The following is a 17970-nucleotide window of genomic DNA, read 5'->3' as shown; positions in this document are numbered from 1 at the left end:
GACTTTTCCTATTCAAATTAATGACCTTTAAAAACATCATCTCACATCACACAAATCCTCTCCACATACCAAAATATGAACAGGCTACAGAACAATGACCAGTATTTGTGTGTTCTTAGAATATTACTCTTAACCATGGGAAATGGGGTACATTTATCCAATGTTGTTTTAATAAGTTTTAGGTCAGTTCCCCACAGGTGTACTAGGAAGATAACCACAGGTTTAGTTCTTTACAGTAATTAATTATGGCCATGACCCACTAATATTTAACAAACAGAAATAATAATAATAATTTTGAATAATATATATTTTTAAACATAAGAAACATCTGTGAAATGCTTTACATAATGAGTATGGCGACCTGTTTAAGTAACTGTGAGAAAGTTTAAAATAAACTTTTTTTTTTTTTAGGCATAATGTTGCAATTATGAGTAATAAGATCAAAATATTTTTGAGACATAAGGTTCATTCATGAGAACGATTCCCAACTGTGAGACACAAAGTCACAATTATAAGAAATACTCCCTAATGTGAGATATGGAATTGCAACTGTGAAATATAAAGGTGCAATTATGAGAACAAAAGACCCAATTGTAAAATATCAAATCCCAAATGTGAGATGTAAAGTTGTAATTATGACAGTCCCAATTGTGAGATATAAAGGCGAAAGTACTGAAAGAATTTTTTAAAAATTAATGACATTTGAATTGGTATTTTATCTATGCAATATTCTTTCAGTTCTATATGTGCAGCTTAGCTTAAATATGAAAATGTTTTGAGTCCACTCTTCATTTCATACAGTGTGTGTGTGTGTGTGTGGCCATCAGTTAAATACAGCAGGAGAATTAACACAACAAATATGTAAAGTTAAATCACTGACTTCTAAATAAATGCTTCAAACCACACACACACACACACACACACACAGTTCAACTATAGTCCTTAACACCATAATTATCTCAGCAAAGTACAGTGATATCCATCAGCATGCAGCAGAAATCGTTAAGAGTGATTGACTCCCATTGACTGCAGCAAATTATAAAAAAATAATCATAATAACAACTGCATAGTGGCTCGTAGACCAACAGATCTAATGAAACTGTTAATATCAACATTGTACTCCAGCCAGAGAGTCTTCACCACACTGAGGAGCCGAACTGAGATTTAATTAACACTCCATTTAATTTCAGGGGTTGATTACTGTTTTAAAATGCTGCCTATGAGATTTCCTAAAGATATGCTGCTGGCCACTGATAATTCAAAATTTAACACAAATAAAAAATAAAAATAAAAAAGTTTGCTCACTCTCAAACTATCCAGGATGTAGATCAGTTTGTTTCTTCTTTGAAACAGATTTGAAGAAACTTAGCATTGCATCACTTGCTCACCAATGGTTCCTCTTCATGGAATGGGTGCCATCAGAATGAGAGTCCAAACAGCTGATAAAAACATCACAATAATCCACAAGTAAAACACATGACTTCAGTCCATCAGCTAATGTCTTGTTAAGTGAAAAGTTGTGTGTTTGTAAGAAACAAAGGCATCAAGGCATTTTACCTGTAAACTTTCCCTTCTATAGTCCATAATCCATAATATTGCTTCCTCCAGCAAACAAAGCCCAGCCCATGATGTCATCTCACATAATCCACTGACACACTTGTTTAGAACTGTTTTGGAGTGTTTCCACTTGTAAACAGTGCTTTTATCTGTAAATATTTATCTCCTGATACAGATGAGATGACATTGTTTTACTGGAAAAAGCAACATTTTGGATAGAGGTCTCATATTTTATCCAGGAAGCAAAAATTTTAAGATAAAGATGTCTTAATAATGGATTTATTTATTACAAACACACAGCTTTTTGTCTCATAAGACATTAACTAATATTCTGGAATAATGTTTTTAGCAGTTGTTTGGATTCTCATTTTGATGCCACCCATTCACTGCAGAGGATCCGTTTCAGGGCAAGTGATGTAATACTAAATTTCTCCAAATCTGTTCTTATGAATAAGCAAAGTCATCTTAGATGCGAGGTGAGTGTGACTAAACGTATAGAACATTTTCATTTTTGGATGAACTATTCCTTTAAAGCCCACAATCTTCTCCTCTGACAGCAGAGACCTTTAAGTGCTATACAGAATAATAGTTTCACCTATAACTGCTCACCTACAGATCACTTTTATATATTTCATTCCCAGCACTTTTCACTGATGTGGTCAGGGTTAATCTCAATCTATTTTAAATTACTTGAATGGTCCTGTCTTCTTGTTCCTCGTGAAACATTAGTCAGAGTACATGCCATATTTATTTTGATGTGAAACAGTCTTTTTCGATCAAACCTTAAGCACTGGACCATTACCTACTAATTCTGTCCATGTTGCCCTCTACAGTGTAATACTGAACTCAGGACAACTTTACACTATCATTGTTAGCAGCACCTGATTGATCTGAGAGTTTTGATCACACTGCAGGACCATCTACAGTGTCAGCAATCAAGTACTAGACTGAAAATACATTATCAGTCACTCAGACATAAAAATTTAATTTACTAGGGAGCCTGCTAATACTGATCTCTGTACATGTGTGAAAATCTCCATGTGCAAAAAGGTCCAGAAATGCATTCTGTGTGTGCTTGGTCTACACATACAGTCAGGTTTCTGAAAGTAACTGATACTGTGTCATAGGCTTTGCTAGAGCCCATTTATTTAATTGTATTTATTAATACAATTTACACTGAATTCAGCCTCCTTAAAAAAAATCTGTGATCTCGCTACATGTTTGCTGAAAACACCAGCTGCCGCAAGATGTCTGAAGTTATTCACTCCGAATCCTAAACTTTGTTATATTAAGTGTCATCTTTCCCTCAAGTCAATGGCAGACCTCTGCATATGTAGGGCAGCAATGTTCGGCACAGAGTCCTGCCCACAAACAGTGCACCACTTCTGTTACTTTCTGTTCCACAAAACCAAATGCACCAAAGATGGTACCTTTTCTTACATAGTTGTGTCAAAAAGTATTTGTATATATATTTTGGAACCTTATTTCCAACTTAAAAAAGTCTGTATTTCATTTCATTAGATAGAAAATATTAAACCAAGTCATATCTGCAAACAAATAAAGCAAGAGCTTTTCTCTGAACTGGCGTCCTTCTTCAGAGATGTTTTTAATGATTTTTAACCAATTGCTTTCAAGGATGTTTAAGTGGATGTATGAAGTCAGCTCGTCTCAAATTCACACGTTCAAGCACAATAACCAATGGTGTATTTCATTATATTAACAATATACTGTATTTGAACAAAATGACAGTAAATACATTTAATGCTTCTTCAAAAAGAAGTTTCCACAAAAATATTAAGCAGCTATTTTCAACATTGACAGTAATAAGAGATGTCTTTTGAGCACCAAATCAGCATATCGGAATGATTTCTGAAGGATCATGTGACACTAAAGACTGGAATATTAGTTGCTGAATATTCAGCTTTACAATCACAGGAATAATTTACAATTTCAAATATATTAAAATAAAAATCTGTAATTTTAAATTGTAGCAATATTTCACAATATTAATGTTTTACTTACCAAAACCTTTAAAAAGCCTATCTGAGATGAGATATGTATTTATGTGTGAGTGTATTTATGGTCAGTCAAGAAAGATTTGAACTCCAAACCTCTCGTACTGAAAGCTGGAATTACTCTTCTGACCCACATCATCACCCTGCACTTTGTCTATCGACAATCCTTCCAGCTGCACACAACACTCTCACACTTGTCTGGTGGAGTTTGTGAAGTGTCTTATAAATGATTGATGGAGACCCTGCAGGAGTTTCCATAAACCCAGAGAGAGAACAAGAAAGCAACTGCATGCTAACTGATGTCTGTCTTACCCTGGCACTGATGACATTCTACATACGTAGCGCTAAACACCGAAGCAGGTGTGTGGACAGGTCTGAGAAAGTGTGTGAGTGCGTCCTATAGTATAAGCGAAGGAGAAGAAAACAGAGATGGGAAACGAAGAGATGCCGGCAGACAAGTGTGTGAGTCAGAGAGCCCTATATCTCCCTCCCACGCTTGCTATTTTTAAAGTCTACCTCACAGCATCTTCGACAAATTCAACACACACATTTTTGGGTCTGCTTGGCTGAGTTTGACTATTTTGACCTGAATCTGCATATAGACCTCTGGATCTGGCCTGAATCTGTATGTGAAAGGACACCAAACAACTCTGTCTGCCTGCCTCTCTTTGCTGTGATCACAGTGAATAATCATTTCACACTATAATTAATTCACTCGGCTTCCTGCCTCTTCACCAATGCATGTGCCTGGGCGCTTGTTTTTGTGTCCAGCAGATTCACTTGTTTGTGTTTTTACTGTGTGTGCAGGTGAACACCACAAAATAACTGAAGTGCCACTATGACTCAATTTAAATGTGATATGATCATGTCGAGTAGCAATCTTTCAGCGTCTGACAGAGAGAAAAAGAGGCTTTGTTGGACTGTATAAAGACATGTCTGCAAGCGTGTCAATGTAGTTGCTATTTATACAGTAAGTGAGAGTTTAAGTAAAAAAAAAAAAAATAATTCAAAAACTGTGTGACTCTTTTTCTGTAAGACACAAAAGAACATATTTTGAAGAACATTGATGTCCAAAAACGTTAAAATCATATTGACTGTATACGGACAATATGCATTTGGACAAATAAAACTTACATTTTTTTCAAAATATTTTCTTTTGTGTCCCACATTTTTTAGTTCAATGATGGCAGCATATTCATTTTGAGAGAATAATCCCTTTAATTCTAATTTTTTTGTATTTGTATTTTATTTTTTGCAATATGATTTCATAAATATATTGGTAAAGCTCACAATGCTCAAGCTCTCCTCAGATGTTATTGAAATGTGTAACTGACCGGAGTGCTCTAATATGACTGCTTTGCCGCATACACGAGCGCTTCATGACCTTTACTGACCTCTATATAAAATTTGGATCGCAAAAACAAATCATCAATATCAGACTCAACAGCACGGCGCAGTCTGCGACGAACGACCTTAAAATGTCACTTTCAGCACCACGTTGGATGGACAGCGACCGTTGCGCTTTGGTTCTGCCTTGAGCACTGAAAACATCCGTTGTTGCACCCGCACAAATGCACCCAAACTTGTCATGATGTAATATACCACATTCCTCTGTCTCACCTGATTCGTGGAGATCTGCGCTCGAGGGGGCACCAATAGCTGGAGCGCGATGTGTAGCGCGGAGGTCAGCAGTCCCGCCACGATGGCCCAGGTGAGAGGCAGAGGCAGCATGCTGTAGGTGGCAAAGAGCGTGAAGAGCACGTACCCTATCCCATCCCCGAGCAAGCCGTAGCCCAGTCCCGTCGCGAGGATCTGTGTGGCCATGGCGACCCAGGTCACCGCGCCGCTGTACTGCAGGTATCCGTGCGAGCTCGTGTCCTTGCGCACCACCACCAGAGCGCAGATGACCACCTCGATGCCCGTGAAGAAGCCGAGCAGCATTCCTTTAATCGGGTCCATCGGAGTGGACGCCAGGGTCAGGTGTAGCATGAGCAGGGTCAGCTTTGTCACCACGTCCAGAATGTTCATGACCACCACCGACTTCCGTCGCTGGCCCAGGAAGTAGCGCTGGTACAGTCGCTCGAGGTCCCTGGACTTGAAGGCGTAGCGCAGCGTGGGGAAGATGACCCCGCGGTACGTGTAGCCCCAGCTCAGAAAGAAGTCGGAGTTGCTGGGCGCGCAGTCGATCTGAAGGAAACCAAGGTCGCTGCTCGAGCGCTCGGGGAAGACTTTAGTGCCGCCGTTGTTGTGCCGGTCGCTCATCGACGTCCTGCCGGAGGATTGTTTGCGCGAGCCCTGCGCGTGAGGCTCGTCCGGTGAGACGGGTGTCGGACTGTGCTCGTGAATGAATCGCTGCTCGGTGATGTGTCGCACGGCATTCTGCCACAGCAGGCGCTTCGGTCGGTTCCCATTGTTGCTGGGGATTTTGTTGATGGTGTACAGCTCCTCGCTGGCGCTGGAACAGCAAACCTCAGACAACTCCATTGTCCCTACGCCTGACGCGGTTCTATTTACCTACGCGCGATCTCAGAACAGAGACAGCGAAGACGACCAGATGTGCGAAGAAGAGTGAAGGCGAACCGAACGGAGAGTGGAGAACACATCGGGACAAGCAGACTGGTCCCACGGCAGCTGCCGCTCATCCTCACACGTCTTGTCCTCCGCGAACGTCAGAGCGATTCGGTCGCGCTGGCTCGTGCCATTTGGCTGCGCAGCGCTACAGCATGGCATGCGCCCGCTCCCGTGCTGAAAAACAACGCATCTTAACGCCTTCTGACGAACAAAATGCCACCCGTTGTCTGCTTGTTTTATCTTCTGTGCTGATACAGAATATCTTTGTTGTGTCTCTTTTCTCTTTATCGCAACCTGGGTGCACAAACAAGAATCTTGAGTCTTTTCCACAACGCCATTCCGCCCCTCGCGCGGCACAGTCGAGTCTTTTACAATATGTGGGTCTTCTTTGATATGTTTTCCGCTCAGGAACGGTCTCCAGGAATCTTTGTCAAATCCAGAGGTTGAGGTTTAGAGTTGGAGGGGAGTTGAGAACACCTTCCTCTTCGGCAGTTTTGGGATAGCAGAAGGATAATGGAGTGCTGAAATCCAAGAATAATATCACATAATACAATCATAAACAAGAGATACGTTTGTATCAGTCAGTAAAGATACTGAAGGCTTCTGTGATGTTATACAGAAGCATTCGGTGCGTCCGCACACAGCTGGAGAAGATGGTATTTACACTGAGCGAGAGAGAGAGAGGAGGCGGAGTGTGTGTGTGTGTGTGTGTGTGTGTGTGTGTGTGTGTGAGTGTGTAACTGAGCATTCCCGACGTTTGTTACGCACCGCACAGAGGAGCGCGAGAATTTGGGGCAGTGAGGGAACACAAAGCAATTAACAACATAATTTATGTCTTCTTTCAAACACAGAAAATAGGTCAATTTTACCAATACTGAAATTTAATATCGCTTATTGATTTCAATATCGTCTCAATAACATCTCAATATTGCTTAACATACTAGATGCATCCTTCTACTTCCAAGATAAAAATGGTATATTTCTGCTCTGCCTTCAGTTTTGAGGTCCCTGATTATTGTTATCAATACAGAAAACAAGAGTTGGGCATTTAAATCTTTGTGCCAATTTTCATTCATTTAATTATAAACTAACAAGCAGACAAAATGTTCTATCCACTGGTTTCACTTTTTTATCTAGAAGCCTACTTTTCGTAAGTTGCACTATGCATTGTTTATTTATTTGAAAAAATTATAGCATTGTTAAAGTTAAACTGCAATTATTTTTTGTAATTTTTATCTAAATTGTCAAGATATTTTGATTAACTTAACATACTTAGCTCGAGCGCCGTTACCGTGACTCACCGGTTATTCGTCTTTTTCACATATTTTACAGCTCGAGACCCCAAACGGGGCTGATCAAAGCGGGCCGACAGCCCCTCGCGAGTGACTCATCGCGTCCCACGCTCGCGCTGCCGGCTCTTTTTTTAACGGCTGTGTGCCTGTACCATACGACCCCAGTCTCTCAATGTTTTGCTAGCTTCTTCACTTTTTCTGCTTGCTCTGGAAAAAGAAGGATGAAAAAGTGTCACAGGAAACTCTTGGAGGCAGAGCCGCCGCGCGCTCACGGCTGCTCTGGGCATCTGCATCTACCATTTGTTACACTCATTCAGTTCATACAAAAAAAAAAAAAATAGTGAATTAAGTGCACACTACCTAACAGCAGAGTCGAATCATGGTCCTGCAACCCCCCTCCAGCTCCTATAACCACTAATGGCAGCCATTATCCAACTTTAAGTGACAAGGGTGATTTGGCAAAATGACTAAATAACAACTTGGGTCCTTGTGGTAGTTCTGGTGTTGCACTCAATGTGGTCCACAATGAGGTCTCAGATAAAACCATGACTCATTATGGAACAGTTCATCCAAAAATATGCTGTGATCAGTTTTATGAGGCCGGGGAGCTTGGCATTACTGGTGTTAAATTAGTGTCTTCATGTGCCAAGTTTGAATATGCTCTATGTTCCACAGACGAAACAAAGTCATAAAGTTTTGGAATGGCATGAGGTTGAGTAAATGTGGACAGAACTTGTCATTGTATTAATGTTTTTATGAAGTTTCTGCTGGTCCAACATCAAGTCACCAGTGTCTGATTTATCTTTATTTAGATCAATTACTTGGTCACATAAGCAAGCACATACTGTACACTAAAGTTAAAAATGTTCAACCAAATGCTGAATTTATTCGATCAACAGCAAAAAGAGTAATATTGTGAAATATTATTAACATTTAAAATGTCAATTTTAAGTAATTTATTCCTGTGACGTTTTCAGCTGCCATTACTCTAGTCTTAATTGTCACATGATACTTCAGAAATCATTCTAATATGCCAATTTAATTCTCTAAAAACCTGTCTTATTATTATCAGTGTTGAAAATTGTTTTGTTGATTCATAGTTTTGTGGAAACTTTTATATTTTCTTTTTTAAAGTTTAAATATTTTGTAATAATGTAAAAGTCCTTACTATAACTTTTGATCAATTTCATGCAACCTTGTTGAATAAAAGTAATAATTTCTCTCAATAATAATAATAATAAAAACACTTACTGTCCCCAAACATTTGAACTGTATCGCATGTCACAATAGAGAATCCACATTTACTCACATGCAGAGCCAAAGTCATGGTCTATGTTTGTCAGATGAGGACTGATGAAAAGATTGATTGTTAAGGACTCACTCACTACTGTAAATACAATACATGAGTCATGAACAAAACATGAGGAGCGACATACAAGTCTTGCTATATATGACAGCGTCACTATGCATTTGAATACGGTTTGTGTGTTGTGGAGAAGGGGGGGTTACTGTCAGGATGAGTGATGTAAGCGGGCTGATTATACTGCTAATGATATGAATGAAGACAGAACATCATTTGAGTGTTTGTGCAAGCATTGTATAAAGGCATCACACATCTGGCTAGAAATCAACTAAAACCTATGCATGGTAACGTCTGTGAAGGCTGCTACTGTGCTGTTATAGACCAAAGCCTATTTGTGAATGCCTATTTGTACATTTTGCCAGTTCATGCGTGTTTGTTTTCCAATTAAAGTGTGACATTTGAGACGATCCCATTGAGGCACTAAAGTCAGATCTTTCAGTTTAGTTAAATGAGAATCAGTTGAGAACAGGTCATCATCATGGCTTTTATCATAAAATCTGCATATATTAGAATGATTTCTGAAGTATCATGTGACACTGAACACTGGAGTAATTGCTGCTGAGAACTCAGCTTTGCCATTACAGAAATAATGTACATTTAAAATATATTTAAATAGAAAAACTTTATTTTAAATTGTAATAACATTATTATACAACATATTGCTAATCAAATTAAAGCAGCCTCAGTGTGACTTCTTTCAAAATGATTTAACAAATCTATTAATATGTTAAAACAGATAATACCTTATTTGAAATTTTAATCATATTAAACAATATTAATGTTTTAATGTATATCTCAATATCCATTATATTATCATCTTACCTCTACACATAGACATTTACATATAGCAATCTAAATGAGGGAAACATTCAGCATTTTTAGAATAAAAACAAAATAAATTTTTAATAAAACATTTTATGAAAAGTCTGGATATCATATTTCACAAGGCTCTGTAGTAAACAACAACTACAATGTTCACCCAAAAACAATAACTTTTATTCACCCTCATGTTGTTCTTTTATCATCTTCTGCAAAACACGCAAGTCAAATTCATTGATATATAATCACTTTCAAAAATGAAAGTAATACAGGTTTGGAGGCAAGGAAATGATGACCAAATTAAATTTTTTGGTGAACTATCCTTTTAAGTTGTGGTAAAACTAAGCTTTGAGCATGTGAAATTACATAAAGCCCTGCAGCTTTTGAGTTTATGCAGAGGTTAATCTGATACGTATGTTTACAGAACAATCTCTATTCTATCAAATGTCTAGGTCAGAAATCACCAAACATGAATTTGGTTACTAAAAAACAACCTTTAAACACATGTGCTCGTGTTTCCAGTCTACGCGTTTCCGCATAATACTGTATACAGTATGTATGAATGCAAGTGCATTAAGCATAAAGTCTCCTGTAAACACAGTTTTATAAATCAATTTTGAAATATACTGTTACAGCTGATGAAATATCAGCATCATTTTGTTGTGAAGCCTTTTAAATGTGTCACAGGTAATTGTGTCATCAGTGTCTCTGTTTTAAAGACCCTTGCTAATGCATGAATTCATGTTCATTGATTCACATTATAGGGAACTATACGGAGTGGAGTGATCCACTCATTTTTCTCAAATCCACCTCACACACCTGTGCATGTTAAAGCATCTTGATTACAGCAATTATTGGCAGAGATCATGGCTCAGTGCTAAGAAAGACATCACTGATATGACACACACCTCTCTCTCTTCCTCCAACAGGCCGTCTGATGAATAAGTGACTGAGAAGATCAGGAAAAAGGGAGGCTGAAAGAATCCATTCAACACACACATCCAGACACACCTCACACACTCTCAAATGAAACACAGCGAAGAGGAAACCTTCACTAAAATAGCCAATGAAAAAAGACACAGAAAATACATTAGCACTTGCACAGGAAAAGCATTAACACACACACACACACACACACAGAGAGAGACAGACACACACATACTGTGGCTTTGAGTGTTTGGGCTCAGATAGGCATGAAGGACATTCTATATTCAGCAGACACATTTGCGTAATTATAGAATCTCTGCCTCATAAGACCAGGTGCCTGTTAGGTGCTTAATTTGTGTTTTTCATGGTCAGGGTGTTTAAAATTAAAAGCCTGGTCATAGTTTAATTCACTCTCCTTAATGTCATTGTGTCTCTCTGGTTACACACATACACACAAAACCCAACAAAGCAGCTTACCTTCTCAAAAACCTTTATGAACTTGTTTAGCGAAGACCTTCATGTCTCTACCCCAAACAACACATGACAGCAGAAGGCAGTAGAGAGCAGTCGTCCAAATCACACACACACACACACACACACACACACACACACACACACACACACACACACACACACACACACACACACACACACACACACACACACACACACACACACACACACACAACACTGAAGACTGTTGTATTGAATACTAAAAATTCAGCTTTGCCATAATTGGAATAAATAACATTTTTAAATACATAAAAAAAATAGAAAAGTTATTTTCAATAACATCAATATTTCAAAATATTAAATAAATGCAGGCGTTTGTGAACTAAAAGTCTTACCAACCCCAAACTTTTTGACAAATTTTACTCTAAATTAATTCATTTTACTACAATGGCATCTAACTGTAGTCAAGATTACCTTAAAATCACACCAACTATGTAATCATTGTCTGTGCTATGCTCACTTCTAGTGTATTTTTCGATTTAACCCTTTTTTCTACAAAAAAAAAAAACATTAGTGCCTTAGTAATTACTTTGTCATTGTATTTTTCTCATCATATTTGTGCCAACAATATGTTTTTAATGCAATCATTTAATTATAATCATTATTTGCCATGTCTCACCTTCAATATTGACAAAAAAAGGGAAAACATTTGTCAGATTTTCATTGACAAGTCATACAAGCTTAAAAGTAAAACAACATTTGAATGTGATCACTTTGTTCATTTGATTTCCAACAAGGTTAAAGGTCACAAAATAAATGAGAAACTAAGAGAAAGACAGAGATAGAAACTGTTAAAACTAAAGTTCCCATAATTCCACGAAAATGTCTGCTTACATGCTGTCTTGTGCAGGCTTGCATGTGTTTGTTTGTGTGTCATGTATGTGTGTTGGATTCAGCCACCTGTCAGCCCATTCTGCTGTTGATGTTTTAGGTTCCAGAACTGTGGAAGTGATCCATAAAATTCAGCCCCAGACTTCAGTGCTGTTCACACATGCTTCCATTACTATGAGAGACGTGAAGAAGTAGGAAGAAGCAAGCAGAATATCACAGCAAACAACAAATCACAGACTATAATAATAAAAAAAAAACATATCTGCCAGTTTCTGTCTCTCTCGTCTGCTTTATAATTAAGTTTCTCTTTCTCTTGTTATAGCTTCACTTCCATGCCAACTTTCTTTCATTTAGCCTTTTCACTTTTATTTTGAATTTCCCTTTGCAGCCAACATTCTGTGTGTGAGAGAGAAAGAGACAGTGCCAGTGCTTCACAGCATGAGAGGGTCCACGACACATAACACAACCATAAATAATGAAAACCCTCCATATCAAATCTGTTCCGTTTAGGATGAATTTATTTGATCAAAAATAAAGTCAAAACATGTGAACTATTCTTTTTCATTTAAAATAACTTAATATTATTCAGCTTTTAATAACTTTTCAGTGACAGAGGATCATTCAGAAATCATTCTAATTTGCAAATAAAGAAACTTTCCTTATTATCATCAATGTTGAAAACAGCATTCTGCTTAGTATTTTTCTCAAAACTGATCATTTTTAAGATTCTTTGATGAATAGAAAGTAAAAAACAAAACAAAAAAACAGCATTTATTATTTGAAAACGGATTTTTTGGGTGACAATAGAATTATTTTAACTTCTGATCAATTGAATGCATTCTTGCTGAATAAAAGCATTTACTTATTTCTCTCCCTCTCTCAGAATAAATAAATAAATTAAAAAATGTACCGACCCCAAACTTTTTAATAGTGTATTTACATGTTACATAATTACACACACAATACAGAACTAATTTTTTTATGTTTTATACTTAAACGTATGTTTACTCTATATGAAAAATCTGTTTAATATCATGTAAACTCACATGCTTTGTATGCAGCTCTGCTTCTGCAATGACTTTGTCTTTTGATCGATGGTATCTAGGATGTAAGTGTGAGAAAAATGTTCTCAAAAGCCAAATAACCATTTATACATTGTTTTAGAGTATTTTTGTAATACAGCAGATACAGGAAAATTGAAACTAATATAATAAAAGTTATGTAATAATAGCAAATAAATCTGAAAAAGAAGTGTTACCATTGAGATATTAGGAAACATGTCCATCCTTCAGTGTCCATGTCAAGGGTCACCATTTCTGTTCCAAACAGGTCAACTATTGCATTCAGATCAAATAAAGATATATAAAATAGACACAATACACACAATTGATTTTTGAACAGTTTAAGGTGAAAAAGTAAAATGAGCATTCAAGTTCAAGCATTTGAGCAGATTTTATTCAAATGCTGATTTCACAAAACCTACAGTTGTTTCCTTTTTAATTATTTCAAAATCTATTTTATTGTCATGAAATATGATGGACAGTTGCACAAGTAATATACTTTAGGAAAACCACATCTCATTCTCAGAGCTTTGAGACATTTTATACAGATTGATTGTTAAATCCCTCACTTTTCACACTGCAGATGCTAATTCCTTTTTTAATCACTTCAAGTTAATTGCACACAGTTTTTAATCAACCAAAATAGAACAATTATCGTTACAGATGCGTACAATTGAGTGGGACTGTGATTTTGTGCTCATGGCTTGAAACCGCATTACAAAAACAAAACAAAACTCCAGATTCATTTCACATTAGAAACAAATGTTTTATCAGTGATATAGGCCTAATATCTCAAGAAACCTTTTTGAAGGAGTTTCAGTCATGTGTTGTTAATATACTGCATTTAACAGCTCACCACTTTCCCAGACAAACTAATATTAAACTAATGTTGTCAGTGTTTTTTAAATCTTCTAAAGTGTGTACACACTGTACGATTTATATTAGTTCTTGCTGCTTGTCAGACTGTACAAACATGTTTGTGACACGACAAGACACATAAATATGGGGGGAAAAAGATATGTGGTTTGTTGTTGTCACACTAATCGTGTCATAATTTACTCACCCTCAAGATGTTCCAAGTTGTTTCTTTCTTGTGGAAAAAAATACTATGGAAGTCAAAGGCTATCCAGCAACTGTTTAGTTACCAACATTCAATAAAAGAAAAAAAAATTAATACAGATTTGGAACAACTTGCGGCTATGTAAATAATGACCAAATTATAATTTTTGGTGAACTATCCCATTAATGGTTCTTGATCTGATAGTTGTAAATTGTTTTGTGCCTCAAAACTTCTTAGACTGGCAAAATGTCATCATAAATTATGAACACAGTGGTCATTAATAAACTGTTGGTAAACATGTCAAACTATCGATTGAAGAGTACAGATTTTGAATCAAAGGAATCTTTTAGGATTCATACAATGTTTTCTCAGACAGCCAAATGATGGAATCAACATGAAACCTCACCTGTAATCCATTTACTTCACCAATGAGGAACAAACATGATATTCAGTGAGGTTAAAAATGTTTTGACATTAAATATGATAGATACCGAATGCAAACATTCTGTGTGCAGCACTCACCAAAGAATTGGATGTCGGAAAATAATATATCTGTAGGAATCAACTGACCAATAGAAATTTCAGAATGGCAAGTCGAGCTCTGAGAAATCCAATTCACTGTTCCTTTTTGCTTTCTAACTGACCCTGCATCTTTACACATATTCCAATCCAATAAACTGACACTCAGTTACAGATTTGACCTTGCTATCTTCCCTCATCTCAGAAAAGATCTGTGAATTCAACTCTGATGCATCCGACCAGTGCCAACTCATCACCCTAGAGCTTTACCTCGAATGAGCTCATCCTCTCCCACGAATCTGGACTACAGTCATATTTCTGAGTTTACAAGACCCATTGACTCATCCTTAATGATTAGTGTTTTCTGACAAGTTCTGTCTGTCCTGCATCATGATCTTGATGTTATTCCTAGTTCTGAGGGGTTCTAAATTCAGCAGCTGACTTGATTTTTTGCTACCTGTTCTATCAGCTGCCACATTATATATGTACTTTCTGTTAAGCCTCTCGAGAAAGCATCTGCTAAGTAAATACACCTAAACAGGCTAGTGTAGTATCCTATTTTTAATATGAAAGCAGTGGTGATGCAGTTTAATATGAGCATGGCAATAAGCCCACGTTGCACACAACTGACTTTTAATTTCTTTCTTCTATCTTGTCAGGGTTTGAGAGAATATTGAAAAGTCTCTCTCAATTGCAAATGTGTGTGTATTTATTATGCAATCTACCCATACATTGATTCTGACGAAATACAATGAACAGACATTGCATCCAAATGCTAGTTGGTAAAAAATGTCAAACTCCCAACTCAAAATCAAACTGTCTATTTCTCTCTCACACAAACACTTGTTCTATGGGTCAATAGTGATCTGAAGCTCAGTGTGAAGCTCGTGGTGGAAACCTGAAAATCCTTAAAGGTGGACATGTTATGTAAAAAATGGGTAAGCCATATTTAGGTTTAAGCAATTTCTGTCTAGGTATGAAATTAAAAATTAAATCAGCATGTTTTAAAGATTTATATAGAAAAAGCACAATGCTGGAATGGGAAAAAACAACAATGTTGCACCGTGTTGGATGGAAAACAACATATATACCCTATTGAAAAATAAAAATACTTTTAGTATACTAAACTGGTTAGTTCACCCAAAAAGGAAAATTATGTCATTAATGACTCACCCTCATGTCGTTACAAACCCGTAAGACCTCCATTCATCTTCGGAACACAGTTTAAGATATTTTAGATTTAGTCTGAGAGCGTTCTGTCCCTCCATACTCCGTCTACAGTGCGTATTAACGGATTCCAGTTGCACGAGGTTGTGGTCCGTCAGTGCGTTTTAAGGAGTCTGCAGCAGAGCAGTGATTGTTAACGTACTGAGTCTATTTTTGCTGTGCTGCAAGCGCTGAATTAAAGTGAAAACGCATTGTTCGTGGGAAAAATTAACATGGATTGACATGGAAACACAACAACCTTTTTGCTAGGTTTAAAACAAGAAAAATAGCACTTTTAGATAAACAAGGAAAACAATATATATGTTCACTTTTATGGAAACAGAAAAACAAAGTTCATTAATACCCATGGGATTGCTTGTGATAAAGATTTAAATGCAAATTGCACGAGACTGTTTCTGTGGTTTTTTCATTTTAAATATTTTAACAAGAAAAGTAGGCTAATTATTGTGTTCAAATGTTTTGCCGCTTGCTTGAACAGCTAATTATACAAACCTAGAAGTAAAATGCATGAATAATGCGTTGTTTATTTTTGCACATGGACTTTTTTACCTATATCTTTACGTTTCTGGGCCTGGGAACATTTCGGTTGCATTTGTTGTCTATGCAGGGTCAGAAAGCTCTCCGATTTCATCAAAAATATCTTAATTTGTGTTACAAACATTAAGGAAGGTCTTGCGTGACATGAAAGTGAGTAATTAATAACAGAATCTTCATTTCTGGGTGAACTATCCTTTTAACAGATTTGAAGCATACTTAGTATAAAATAAATGTATTTTAAATATATTACATTTTTACTAGGGTATTGTGTCACATAAAATGAATTGCCACACTTAAAAAACTATAATAATCTTTGTTTTATTTAAAACTAAAATATATTTTTTCATTCTTTTTTTTATTCAGTTTTTCATCCTCAAGACAATTTCAAGACAAAGCATTTCCTCAAGACATTTCTTCCCTAGAAAACAAAAATACTTTTTTTTTTTTATGCTGGCTGTCACTGACTGTCAAGCACCAAAAATGACAAATAAAAACCAAGAAATTACCATACAAGTATTCTGTGTAAATAAGTGCAATATTTCCAAGTTTTCTGAAGCCATATAACAGAACAGACCAAATGTTGTTTTTATAAACTGGAAATGAAAACAATGTTCTTTCCTTGCCACTGTCATATCCATAATATTCTCAACATTCTTCATAATATCTACTTTTTGTTTTCCACATATATGCAAGAAATAACATGCAAGTTGCCAAATAAAATACTAATATAGTAAAATGTACATGTCCAACTCTTTTATTATTCATTTCCACACTGGAAGTCCTGATGTAAATTTTATAAATGTCTTCAGACGGATTAAGAGAGTAACGTGCAAGAGTGCGTGTGGTTTTGTCTGTGTCTGTAAGGAGTTGAAAAATAATATACTGTATACATTAACTTAATTGTAAACAAATATTTTAGGTTCAAATGTATATTTGCAAAAAGAAAAGTGCATATTTTAGATGCAATCACTGCAATACACGTTTGCATGCAATATTCAAATAACTACAGCACTTTACTGAATGACTGGCAATACCAGCTGCCATTTGTGCACACAAACAAACACACACAGCTAAACCATTAGTCAATCAATCAAACTGCCCAAACTTTCATGCTTCATTACCACCAATATCAATGAGGCAGAAAACATTGTGTGTGTGTGTGTGTGTGTGTCCACAGGAAACAAAAAATCACAACACACAGATTTGATGGAGATTACTGAAGAAATAGGATTAGTTGGCCACCATTTCAGTAATTATTATGCAAATGTTTGCATCTGTAGGTGCCAGAGTAGTTTCAAACCAGTTTGTGCACCAGCATTGCTGTTTCCCTTGGTACACTGTGTTAAACCTTCAAGCCATAATACAATGTAAACACACCTAGTTATAAAGAATTGTAAGTATGCATGAGAAATGAGTGAATGAGTGTGTGTGTGTTTTCGGTGTTTAAACAGATGCTTGGATAAAATGGAGCTTAATCACATAATTCTAGTAAAGCAAAGATTTTATCTTAATACTGTGTATTTTCTCTCTCTCTCTTTCTCTCTCTCTCTCCCACACACACACACATGCTCAGGTCTTCAAAGCTTAGGCTATTTGACTGGATGGTTTCAGCTTATCCTAACATAATCCAGTTATACACATGAGGTCTGACACAGGCACACATTACTGAGGTTTGTAT

At 36.6% G+C, this 17970-nt stretch overlaps 1 protein-coding gene across 1 annotated transcript in view; it reads right to left on the bottom strand.

Annotated features, from left to right (window-relative positions):
- LOC113120872 (adenylate cyclase type 8-like) overlaps window positions 1–6774 on the bottom strand; it is a 38186-nt gene extending 31412 nt beyond the window's left edge. Inside the window, exon 1 of the mRNA XM_026290985.1 lies at window positions 5193–6774. Coding sequence (XP_026146770.1) covers window positions 5193–6056 — 864 coding nt within the window. The 5' untranslated portion in view covers window positions 6057–6774. The remainder of the gene's footprint in view (window positions 1–5192) is intronic.
- Between the last annotated feature and the right edge of the window lie 11196 nt (window positions 6775–17970).

Source organism: Carassius auratus, chromosome 2 (genome assembly GCF_003368295.1).
Source record: "Carassius auratus strain Wakin chromosome 2, ASM336829v1, whole genome shotgun sequence".
NCBI classification, from domain to species: domain Eukaryota; kingdom Metazoa; phylum Chordata; class Actinopteri; order Cypriniformes; family Cyprinidae; genus Carassius; species Carassius auratus.
Note: the sequence above shows the minus strand (reverse complement) of the source record. Positions and strands in the feature narration are given on the sequence as shown.